This window comes from Oryza sativa, chromosome 3 (genome assembly GCF_034140825.1).
Source record: "Oryza sativa Japonica Group chromosome 3, ASM3414082v1".
In the NCBI taxonomy this organism is placed as follows: domain Eukaryota; kingdom Viridiplantae; phylum Streptophyta; class Magnoliopsida; order Poales; family Poaceae; genus Oryza; species Oryza sativa.
Window position 1 is genome coordinate 16,319,865 of NC_089037.1, and position 12,782 is coordinate 16,332,646.

The window sequence follows — 12,782 nt, forward strand, 5'->3', positions numbered from 1 at the left end:
ATGTTAAATCTTCCTTCAGATGTCATTTTTGCTTGCTGTTGTTCGGTTAATCCATTCTCCATGATGATAGTTAACTTTACGAAACAGGTTCTTTCACAGCACAGGTTATGAGGTAAAATTAACATCCTGAAGCAATTTCTTTTACGGCACAGGATACAAGTATATATACAACAACATTGACGAGTCCAGGGCCCCAGCTGCTGCTTTAGTGTAGTCAGTGAAAAATCTGGAATCGATGTGTTGTAATCCTGGTTGTGCTTGTTGGAAGCGATGTGTAAGGATTTGTTTGGTTCACGGTCTGGATGGGATACGACGGTCTATATTTTGTTAGATATGACGATTTAGTTTTTTGTTTTGTTGGATATAGCAAATCAATGCGTTGCCTTTCACCAGAGCTTACCAAGTTGTGTCGACTGTCGAACAAGTTACATACTCTCTCCGTTTCAGATTATAAGTTTTAGGTTATAAGACATTTTGATTTTAGTCAAAGTCAAATAATTATTTTAAGTTTGACTAAGTTTATAGACAAATATAGTAATATTTATAATACTAAATAGTTTCATCAAATCAAAATTGAATATATTTTTATAATAAATTTGTCTTGAGTTGAAAATGTTTTTAATTTTTTCTATAAATTTAGTCAAATTTTTGACCGAAGTCAAAACGTCTTATAACCTGAAACGGAGGGAGTAATTTTTAATTTCTACACAAAAGACTCTACTGCATTTACCCTGAAGCAAGCTGCTATTTTTTTTCTACAAATTTGTGCAGCTATCTACTCAATCCTAAACCTCACACGGACCAAGTTCTCAGTGCCTGGGCTTTCCACGAGGGTGAAGCAGTATCTGCCTTCAGTAATCCAATGTCGCAATCTGATGAGCTGCCACTGTAATATCCTTCCAAATTTGCGTTTCCAGGTGATACAACCTAATCACACCATATATCTTGACAGGTTAGCACTTGTACACTTGAGGGCAGCAACAGGAAGAAAAATACTTGGATACAGATGTTCAAATTACCAGGCCACTGTTTGTAGTAGCAGCATGTTTCAGTCGCTTGTTGCCACATGCTACGCTTTGTTCCCTTCGAACTTCTGTATCCAAGTTTTGCTCTGGTAACTCTGAAGAAAGACAAGGGCACACATCTCTGGTAAGCTGCTGGTGAGAAATATCAAATGAGAGAGTGAAATCGTGTGTTGGGATGGCTCATACAGGTATTACTACTGTTCAACATACAACGATATTATTTATCGAAACTGAGCCAGCAATGGTGTTACAACACTACCATGAATCTAATGGTGGTGGCTATCTAAGACAACCCACCGATGAGACTTCTGAAAAAAAAAACACTACCATGGCAGTTCTTCATATGAAAATACTCTTTCTTTTTTTTTTCTTTTACTTTTTTTTTAAACTAAACCGGCAGGAGAACTGCCAATTATATTTCATTAAGCAGGAGTAAAAACCCAGACGGGTTACAGAAAAAGAAAAAACAACCTCTCGGCGAGTAGAGACTCGCCAAGCCTTTCCACCGTGGCCGGTACAACCACACAGCACACGGAGCTCCACACCACTCTAGCCAAACTATCAACGAAACGATGGCGGAATCCAACGACGAACATCGATGTCGAGATGCTGAAGAGGCGGCACACCGCGTTGACATCACAAGGCACGTGTCATCGTTGCCGAGCTAGCCGCCCAGCGACCCAGCAGCTCCGACTCCATGGCGATTATGGCATCATTGTAGGCACCGCTAAACCGAGCAAAGCAACACCAAGCTCACACTTTGGACATCAGCCAAGCCCCTGAAGCGCCAAAGCCTGTACTAGCAACACCCACATCCCTAGAGAGAAACTGCAAATGTTATCGTTGCCAAGCTTCGTCGTACCCCAACGACGTAGCAGCTCCGACTCCACCCGACAGAGACAGATGAAGAAGCTGGATGCCACCAATACAAGAAAGGAACCAAGAAGGACAAGGCCTCACCAAGCACCTAGGCATCTAGCGCATCAAGCTGACACAGGAGTCCACAAGCGGCAAATGGTGCATGGGTAAGGTTCTCCAAGACGATGCCCCCAAGGAGGATACGACGTGAAACGCCACCATCGCCCGTCCGGAAACCGGATCACAGTTTTCACCTAAAGACTGGTAGCGTGGAGAAAATGCTATAACGACGCCTCCAAGAAGGGAACGACGCCAAAGGCGCCGCCGTTGTCGTGCTAGCCAAAGGCTAAGCAAGGCTTTTGCCAATGATTTTCGTCCAGCGCCACCACCGAACCACACAACAACCGTCGCGGAACCACCACATCATCTCATCAGCCACCAGTTAGCCCAGTTCACCACTCCACGGCTTAGGTAGGCTCGCGGCCTGCTCCCGCACGTCGCCATGGCACCGTCGTCCTCTGCACAAGCCGCCGCGTCCACCCTCTCCCGAAGCTCCCCACGGCCAGGATAGGATCTGGCCATAGGAGGGGAGGAGCTCCACGAGATGGGCTTTTTAAGCCGGCTGGGAGAAGAGACGTCGCCGCCGCCAACCGCTTCCCCGTGCACACAGGCCAGAGAAGCAGCAGTTGACGCACGTCCGCGAGCCGCAGCCACCGTCACCGCGAGGTCCTCGCGCCGCGGTCGCCGCCGCGCGGCCCTCGCGCCGCGGCCGCCACCGCCTCCTCCTCCGTGCGCCCCTCGCACCGCGGTCGCCGCCGCTATCGCCTCCTCCGCGTGGCCCTCGCGCCTCGGTCGCCGCCACCGCAGCCGCCTCCTCCGCGCGGCCCTCGCGCCGCGGCCGCCACCTTCGCCGCCGACCCGCGCGTCTAGCCTAGATCCAGCCAAGGGAGGGCCGGATCCGAACTCAACGGCGCCGGATCTGGCTGTCCTCGCCGAGTTGCGCCCCTCGTGCTCCGGTCTCATCGGCGCCCCCAACCACTTGACCAGGAGTGAGGGGAAAGGGGAGCCCCGCCGCCGCCGTCTTTGCAGCTGCTCGGGCGGCGGCGAGGCGTGGGAGAGGAGGGGAAGGGAGGGGGCGACGGTGAGGTTTCGCCGCCCACGTCGCCCCTGGGGCGGAGCGACCGGGCCACCTCGTATCTTTTTTTTATTTTTTTTTCTTTTACTGAAAACAATTAAAACCATTTTTTGCAGAAACATCCTGGAGGTGGTAACCTACCTGTTGTCCAAGAAGGAGATTGCCCGTGCCAGTGGAAACTGGAGGCAGAAGAGGCTCCATGGCTCTTTTGTTTTGCATGGTAACTGATTCTTTCTTGTCTTGGCTCAGTAGTTGATGCATCACCACCCATAAAATAGGATTTGCTATCTTCCTGATGCCGATAACATGAAGCTGATCCAATACAGAACTCAGCTTGTGATGCTCTGGATGCAGCTCCACCAACCTCATCCATCCCCAAGTATCCCTGATCGATGTGCCAGTTTGGAACAAGAGAAAATTTCACACATTGCAGATATTGCTATAGAGTAAAGCTCAGCATTGCCCATACCTGAGCAACTATTGTATCTGTACGATTTCCTTCACAAATATCGTGGCCCCCTTTTGAGCTGACTTTACCATCATTTAGTTGAGTAACAAATGATTCCTCCAATGAGTTAATATACAGCATGTGCTTTTCGTCTGTCCATCCAGTTGATGAACCATCTCCCATTATGTCCTGGAGGAATAAAAAGAAATAGGAATACAACAATTAAAATGATCCCTAAAAAACTGAAGTACTGAACGGTATTTTGTTCCCATCATTCTTCTCCGTAATATTAATACCCTTTTTTGAGATTGAAAAAGAGCACACATAAACGTAATACATAAGATAGTAAAACAAGCAGGACTGCAGGACAATACAAGCCCACCATGATCTAAGAGATGTAGGCACACATCTATTTGATTCTTCGACTGAAATCATGTCAGGATTTATATAGGTAAATGAGAAAGCAATGTCATTGTCAGAAGCTTCAGTAGCCAAGATTTTACAAGGGTAATTAGATGAGGGACAGCTCACAGGAACATATCACACCTGCCCCTTTCACCCCCAGTTTGCAAACTTTCCTGATGATCGGCATTGAAGTCATGCCTTGGTGAAGAGGCTAAACTAAAGTTTTTGGAATGAAGAGATTTTACTACGAAAGCAAGATGATCTACATATGGTGCCATCACTAAGATGATCAAGTCCTGTAGTAGTATCAAGAAATAATGCAATATCAAGATGGCAAGTTAATGCCAAAAGCCAACCGTGCCTAATAGAAGGCACGACTCTCGTAACGTTGCTAGATGAAAAATTTCCAAGACTGAAGGAATGAGAAAGTGAACAGTCAGAATGAATAATTTTGGGATACATTTGGATGGATGGCCATTTTTCTACGTCCATTCCAGCAAAAAAAAAAAGAAAATTGAAGGGAAGTAGGGAACAATGGAGCACGTATAATAAAATCTAAATTATAACATCATTTGTTAAATTCCACTCGGATATAATATCCCTATTTCTCATCACACTTAATTGGTTAGTTATCGATGTTCATGTCTACACTCGCAAACCATTAATCATCTCCTAAGCTCATCTATCTTTCTAAAGCTGGCTTGTCTCGAGCCATCTTATTTATCGATGTTCATGTCTACACTCGCAAACCATTAATCATCCCCTAAGCTCATCTATCTTTCTAAAGCTGGCTTGTCTCGAGCCATCTTATTGGGCCACATGGAGGTGCTTAATTTTGAGATAAATCTAAAAAAATATTCATAAGAAAAATAGCCAAAGGAATAGAAATGAAAAATACACAAATCCAATTTCTAAAGATTTGAACCCAGGTGGGTTGGTTCCACCACAAGAAATCTAATCGATTGAACTACACTCACTTCGCTAACGTGATTCTTATATTGACAAGAATAAAAAGAAAACTGATGTGACCAATCCCTATCAACCCTCTCTTCTAAACTCATAAATTTTCATTATCCAATGTTATCAAACGTATCTTTTGGGTAAACTGATTTAGCTTAAAACTCAATACAAGCTAATCTACTAATTAACGAAGGTCCTAATCAGTTTAACACCAGCTAACATATATAGGATAATAAGTAATGATTTATATTTGACTCATTGTCTTCTATATAGAGCCGATACCCAAAAGTGGTCGTGTTGTTTGCTTGATTTCAAGATAGCTACAAAGATCTAACCACGCCTCGATGCTTATTAGTATACACACTTGCCTAAGACACCATATAACCCAGACTTCCCCACTATGTAAGAGTTGCTAAAAAAATCGAATTATATTTATATTTGTAAATTAACTGCCTTATATATACTGGGAGAAATTTTGTTTGAGAGATTTCTCAGACAATTGCATACTTGTGATTGTGTTTGTGATTGTGATTGTGCTGGTTTGGTACTGGAAAAGGGAAAGGAGAAAGAATGGCACACGCATAGAAAAAAAATGATTTGGTTGGGACATGACTACATAGAGACCACACCCTATATTGTCTTAACCAGAGACTCCTCTTAGACTTGATTGTATACTAGTACACCAAATGATACATGTTTTTTTTCTTCTTATAGATTTTTTTTAAAAATTATTTATCCGATTTATAATCCAATTACACCATTGTGTTCGTTGCAATTAAATCTTTACAACAAGATCTTACATGACTATATTTTGATAAAAGAAATATTTATGTTGTAAATTACTTTTATTATATATGTAAGTTACTTTTATCATATATATATATATATATATATATATATATATATATATATATATATATATATATATATATATATATATATATATATATATATATATATATATATATATATTACTTTTTGATTTGATTAAATTACTTATTATACAATCATAATGTTGTGAGTTGTTTATTTTATTATCTTTTTAGTCAATTCCATAATTTGTGTTGATTAAATTTAATTTTTAGATAGACTCATGTTTTTACCTTCATAACGGATCTACTTTTAATGTCATGACAAAGTTACTTCCTTTTTGTCTTAAGTTACTTCTATAATATGTGTAAATTACTTTTAAGCTTTACTGAAATTATTTTTATATGTCTAAGAAGTAATTTAGTGAAATCTAAAACTAATTTAGATATACTATAAAAGTAATTTGTAATTTTTTATCAAAATATAATCATGTGAGATCTTGTTATAAAGATTTAATTCTTACGAACACAACCGTGTAATTGGATCATAAATCAGATGAGTAGTTTAAGAGAAAATTTTATTTGAAACATAGATAATAGGAATATATTTTCTACTTACTTGATGGGAACTAGTATTACAGTTAAGGCATCTAGATAGGGTCTCTCATTAGCACTAAGACGAGAGGCCTCTTGATTTAGATTTTGCCATTTGGTTGAGATTATCATTAGATGATGAATCGGTAAAAACCCAGCATTTGCACATGTGTACTATCCTCCTCTTTTTGTTAGGCCCAAAGCGCATGGCAATAAATAAGCACATATGGTGTTTGTTACATAGAGCTTTCATGCATGACACTGTGCTACAAGCTTGATGTTAACATATATCGTTCTGTTCTTTTGGTGCTTCGTTGCTCGGATGACTCCTGCATGCCATGTACAACACTGGATGTCTCCTGCCAAATTACCAAAAGGAAGAGACTAAGAGAGAGAGAGAAGGAAAAGAGAAGATCCAGAAAGTAAGAGATATTAATTAATCGTACTTTTCAACGAGTTACGGGGCGACAATGATATTAATTAATTAATCGTAGTGATATGGACACGGTGGTGTGACTGTGCGAGCAAGTGGCCGATTGTTGTGTTTTGCATTGAGGTTTGACATCTCGGGCGTAAGTGCGTAACTGCATCTGTGCATATTGGACACCTACACAATACAGGAATTTGAGGGAATAGCGATAGAGCACTCAAAACTAGTGGCAAGTGAAAAATTAGAAGAGATATTGAACTTATGATAGTATTTTACACAAAAGCGAGTTGTAAAGGAGAGTGGAAAGAGAAGTTATTTATATGGGTATTTAGACTTTTTTTCACTTATTATATCTATAGGATTTATCTTTGGAGAAAACTACAAATAGGGTGTCCGGTTTTCTAAAGAAATGGACAGTTAAATGTTTCAGTTGATCACATTGAAACATTAAGTTATATATAGTAAAAATAATTTAGTCATTATAATATCTATAAATTTTGTGACACATAGTAAAGCACACATTGAAACATGATATTGTTTTGTACGAAACATTAAGTTTTAATTATTGAAACATATATTTTTCTTTCATTAGAATGTACGATGTTTTATTGTAAAGATTTAATTACAACATGGGTATGATCGGATCGCAGACTGGATAAGTAAACATGGGTATGATCTTTAGAACCGGGATTAAAGATCACATATGCCCGTTGTAGCCACCAACCGGGACTAAAGATCATTTTTAGTCCCGGTTTTTAGTGGAACCGGGACTATTGTGGATTTTGGCCGACCGCCCAAAGATGGTTTCTCCACTAATGTTTAGAAGAAAAATTATTTTGAAAATTGCTATATGCATGCATGCATGAAATAGAGAGAGCAGTACGACAGGAGAGTAGTAGCATACTTTGCCAGGGTTAGACGCTCGACAAAATATGATCCTTTATCTTTTATAGTGTTCATAGCAATTGATTAGATTAGAGCTCTTTAATTTTTCTATTTCTTACTGGCCGAAGCCAAGCTTACAAGTTGTCCGTCGGTTATCAATGCTTCAACTGAAGTGTTGGGATTAGGATCCATATTGACTTGTTTAGTGATGTCGAATTGCTGATCTATCAAAGGGCGGAAATTACATGTGTACTGATTTGTATGACATAAACAACATATATCCTCATTAGAGAAAATGCATGTACGTTGCAACGGGTTAAGGGAATTTTAATCTTACATATTGCTTAAGTCCACATCCGCAGGATATTCTACTCTATAAAGGAAGCTCAAGGTTGATAAAAAGAGCTGGTGATTATTTGCTCGATGAAAATAGGAGCTCTGCTATGATTTTTGCATCCATGCACAACCTACACGCATGAATTCATTTATAATAGTCAGTTAGACAGTTAAGTCTTCCTTGTTATGAAAATAAATGCTTTATAATAGCCGGTTAAACAGTTAAGTCTTCCTTGTTATGAAAATAAATACATAATGGATAAATGAATTTTATATGGAAAATCCTTATGGGAAAAAAATAATGGGCGCCGACCGGTAATGATCAGTATAGAGAAGTGGGATACAAACGTAGAGGATACATTGGGCTGTCGCACCTTTCCTGTGTGGCATGCAAGAGATATATAAAGTGGAAATTTATGAGTCCTAATATGCAAAGACTCGAAATCCTATTAGAAAACTAATCATGTAATACAAAGTCCTATTAGGTAACTAACCCAAATATATTGTATGCTGAAATTTGGATCACATATGTTACAACTCCATCTTGAGACGAATTTGCTCTTATAGCATAAAAATCTTCAATCTTCCAAGAAACTCATGATGTGACAAAATCATTGTGTGTCCAATAGTCACTTGGGTTATAAAACCGTAACACCCTTAATCAATAAGAGGTATACTTCAAACACATCATTGGAAATAAATCCTGAATCTATTGGTATGAGCCTGTATGAACCTAGCAGAGACACGATACACTGCGTGTAAAAACAAAGCATTTTGATCTTTATAAAATCCTCCTAGTAAACTGGCATGTGAGCGTAGCAAAAGCTGAATCCAAATTTGATTTAACCAAACAGAACCAAAGCAATGCATGTGATTAATTTCCTTGGTATGTGCACGAAGCGACAATCTGAAGGTACACAAGCTTGGGTGAGCGTAGCAATTCGCCTTAGGCCTTGTTTAGTTCCCAAAATAAAAATTTTTCACCCATCACATCGAATGTTTGGACACATACATAAAGTATTAATTGTGGAAAAAAACAAATTCCACAGTTTGCGTGTTAATTGCGAGACGAATATTTTAAGCTTAATTACACCATGATTTAACAATGTGGTGCTACAATAAACATTTGCTAATGACAGATTAATTAGGCTTAATAAATTCATCTCGCAGTTTACAGGCGGAATTTGTAATTTGTTTTGTTATTATACTATGTTTAATATTACAAATGTGTGTTCGTATATCCAATGTGACAACCAAACCTAAATTTTTTCCCCAACTAAACAAGCCCCTTGTCCGAGAAATCGCTCCCTCTACACGCATGCTTTTTAAACTGCTGAACAATGTGTTTTTTAATAAAAGGTTTCTATACAAGAGTTAAAAAAAATCATATTAATCCATTTTTTAAAAAATAATTATTAATACTTAATTAATCATAAGAAAATAAGTTGCTCCATTTTACGTGCGCGGGAGGTGAGTTCCCAACCTCAACTCTCGAACGCAGCCTATGTATGATCGAAAAGGAGACCCCTGGACATGAGTTGTACTCCCTCTATTTTTTTTACGACGTTGGTTAGTTTGAGAATCGAACTAACCAATGCCGTACATGGAAGTGATCGGGTACGTAGTATTATTTAACTGGACTAATGTGTTCTATACTCACCTTTTATAACTTCTACTCTCATCTTTTACATGCACGTTTGCAAACTACTAAATGATTTTTTTTTCAAAAAAATTGCAGGAAAATTACTGTAAAAAAACCATATTAATATATTTTTCAAGTTCTTTTATAATACTTAATTAATCGTGCCAACAACAAAGTAATAAAATTACCAGCAACAAAGTTGTAGATCTTATTGAGCTCTACAATTATGATATATAGTTTGTCTTCATCTAACTTCATATGAAAAAGTTAAGTATATATATATGTGTTTTTTCTTTCTAAAAATCGATCCCTGTCTGTGGATATCCGAGAAAGATGCTAAGATAGTTTCTGACTATTTTCCCATTCTGATGGATAGTGTCCTTCCTATATTCGTTTCCAATTCTGAGAAAAAAAAATCTGAATTGGTTTCTTAGTTCGAAAATATCCGAACCTATCTGATTCAAAAAAAAAAATATCCGAACGGTCGGAAAGTATCAGTTTCATCCCTACCTACTGTACTCAAGCCGTGGAAGAGAAAAAAAGAAGAATCGCTAATAGGTACTACTCTGTCAAAAAAAAAGGCAAACTCTAGCTATGAATCATGCGTCCAGATTCGTAGCTAGGATTGGACTTTTTTTTAAGGACGGAGGGGTAGGGCTAATAGATTTTTAGTTATTATTTTGTTGACTGTACTGTCACATGTATCTCACGTTGTACCGAAATCATTTCAGATTGAACTAGGGGGATAATTCATCTAGTTTTAGAAGTTCAGGTATTAAATGTATGGTATTTGAGTTTAGGGGGTAATTCAAATGACTGCAATAGTTAAAAGGGGCAATTCATACATTTTTTCTATTTTTAATACCTAGGTGAGGGGTGTGAGTTATGAGAGAGAATTCTCATCCACTAAATCTGATCTTCTATCATCATTTGAAACCTAATAGCCGCTAGAACTTAACATGATTCTTATATTGGCAAGAATAAAAATAGAACTGATGTGACCAATCCCTATCAACCCTCTCTTCTAAACTCATAAATTTTCATTATCCAATGTTATCAAACGTATATTTTGGGTATATAAACTGATCTGTCTTAAAACTCACTCAGTACAAGCTAATCTACTAATTAACGAAGGTCCTAAGTTACACCAGCTAATTAACATAGTATAACGAGTAATGATTTATATTTGACTCATAGTCTTATCGACATACGTATCTTAGTCTTCTATAGAGCCGGTACACAAAAATACACAAAAGGGAAAGGAGAGAAGAAGAATGGCACACGCACAGAAAAACGATTTGGTTGAGATTATTAATTAATTAATTAGATGATGAGCCGGTAAACCCAGCCTATATTAGCATTTGCACAAGTGTATATATGATCCGTTGTCAGTTTTCTTTTCTAGGCAAAAAGGGGGAAAATGCAGGAGTGGTATATATGCATGTCAAAATATTCTCCCTTTTTTCTTGTTAGGCCCAAATCGCATGGCAATAAATATGCACATACGGCCGTGATCGAGGCTATCTGTTTGTTACATAGAGCTTTCACGCATGACAGTACTGTGCTATAAGTTTGATGTTATTCTTTTGGTGCTTCGTTGCTCGGATGACTCCTGCATGCCATGTAGTACAACACTGGATGTGTCCTGCCAAATTGCTAAAAGGAAGAGAGAGAGAGAGAGATAGAGAGAGAAGGATAAAGGGTAGATCGAGAAAGTAAGAGAGATATCATTTTTCTTGTTGCACTTTTCAATCGTAGCGATATAGACGCGGTGGGGTGACCGTGCAAGCAAGTGACCGATTGACAGATTGTTGTGTTTTACGTTGAGGTTTGACATCTCCCGCTACTGCATTCCCCGAAGAAGGTGAAAGTAGGAACCTGCCCTCGCCAAGATGGGCATGGGGGTAGTAACTCCATCTGTGCATATTAGTCACCTACACGGTACAAGAAATAGAGAACACTCGCAACTAGTGGCATGGGAAAAAATATAAGAGAAACTGAACTTATGAGAGTGTTTTACGCAAAGGCGAGTTGCAGAGGAGAGTGGAAAGAGAAGTGATTTATATGGGTAGTTAGACTTTTTTTTCACTTATTATATCTATAAGATAGTATAGGATTTATATATCTTTGGAGGAAACTACAAAACGGGTGTCCGGTTCTCTGAAACATTAAGTTATACGTTGTAAAAAAATTTAGTTACTAAATATTTAAAAATTTTATGACACATAGGAAAACACACGTTGAAACACGATGTTGTTTTGTATGAAACATTGAGTTTTAGTGGATGAAACATATATTTTTCTTTCATCATGATATAATTATGTGATATTTTGTTGGAGAGATTTAATTACAACATACACCGTCGTGATTGGATCATAGACCTAATATGTAGTGGAGAGAGTAACATGACAGAAGGGAGTAGTGGCATACTTTGCCAGGGCCGGACGCTCGAACAGAATATGATCCTTTATCTTTTCTAGTGTATGTAGCAATTGATTTGTTTAGAACTCTTTTATCTTTCGTATTTCTTATTGGTGGAAACCAAGCTTATTAAGCTGCCCGTCGGTTACGAATGTTTCAACTTTCAAGTAAGTGAAGTGTTGGAATTAGGATCCATATTATTGACTTGTTTACTGATCTACCAAAGGACGGAAATTGCATGTGTACTCATTTGTATGACGTAAACAACATATATACTCATTTATGTACTTTTACATGTGTTAAAGTTGATTAATCATAGAGAGGTTTTACGGTGTTTGTATTCCAAAAATAGTAAAAATCCAACGGTTCTTAATAAAAGGTACTATCTAAAAGGTATTTAAGTATTCACATAGGTACTTAGGTAGAGAGGGTAAATAGATAATTTTGCTAGGAGATGAAAAGGGATAGAATTGTCTTTACGGTTAGTTGTAGGTACATAGGTACCATGTCGGTAGTTTATCTCTATCTCTAATTATGTTTTACGCTATTTGCATAGTTTCTCTTATATTTACATTTTGTTCACAACAAACATGATCGGTTAAAATTTCACCGGATGTTTGCATGGCTGTTTGAAGATTTATATTTTATCCAAAGAACGTGTAATCTTGATAAAATATCACTTCTGAAAAAACTATAATTAATAAACTGAAATAAGAATATTTTTGTGCTGGACGGCAAGACCTGGTTTTAATCCTCAATAAAGCCATCTTGCCATCTTTGCGTACATAAATACGGAAACAACCCCCTAATTGAGGCCTATTTTATCGGCTGCTA

At 38.2% G+C, this 12,782-nt stretch overlaps 2 protein-coding genes across 3 annotated transcripts; both read right to left on the reverse strand.

The window, feature by feature from the left end:
- Nucleotides 1-364: 364 nt before the first annotated feature.
- Nucleotides 365-3,873, reverse strand: LOC4333037 (uncharacterized). Of its 2 annotated transcripts, none has more exons than XM_015774872.3 (5): nt 3,849-3,873; nt 3,488-3,655; nt 3,160-3,403; nt 1,020-1,120; nt 365-927 (listed from the first exon to the last, which is right to left on the reverse strand). In XM_015774872.3, the coding sequence occupies exons 1-5, from the start codon at nt 3,849-3,851 to the stop codon at nt 793-795; spliced, it is 651 nt and encodes a 216-aa protein (XP_015630358.2). In that variant the 5' UTR covers nt 3,852-3,873; the 3' UTR covers nt 365-792. The 2 variants fall into 2 exon arrangements, with proteins under 2 accessions (XP_015630358.2, XP_025879668.1); XM_026023883.2 differs by having other exon boundaries at nt 1,020-1,154.
- LOC112938234 (uncharacterized) lies at nt 1,221-3,123 on the reverse strand. The gene has a single exon (XM_026023884.2). It carries the CDS (start codon nt 2,904-2,906, stop codon nt 2,307-2,309), a length of 600 nt encoding a protein of 199 aa, XP_025879669.1. The 5' UTR covers nt 2,907-3,123; the 3' UTR covers nt 1,221-2,306.
- Nucleotides 3,874-12,782: the final 8,909 nt, after the last annotated feature.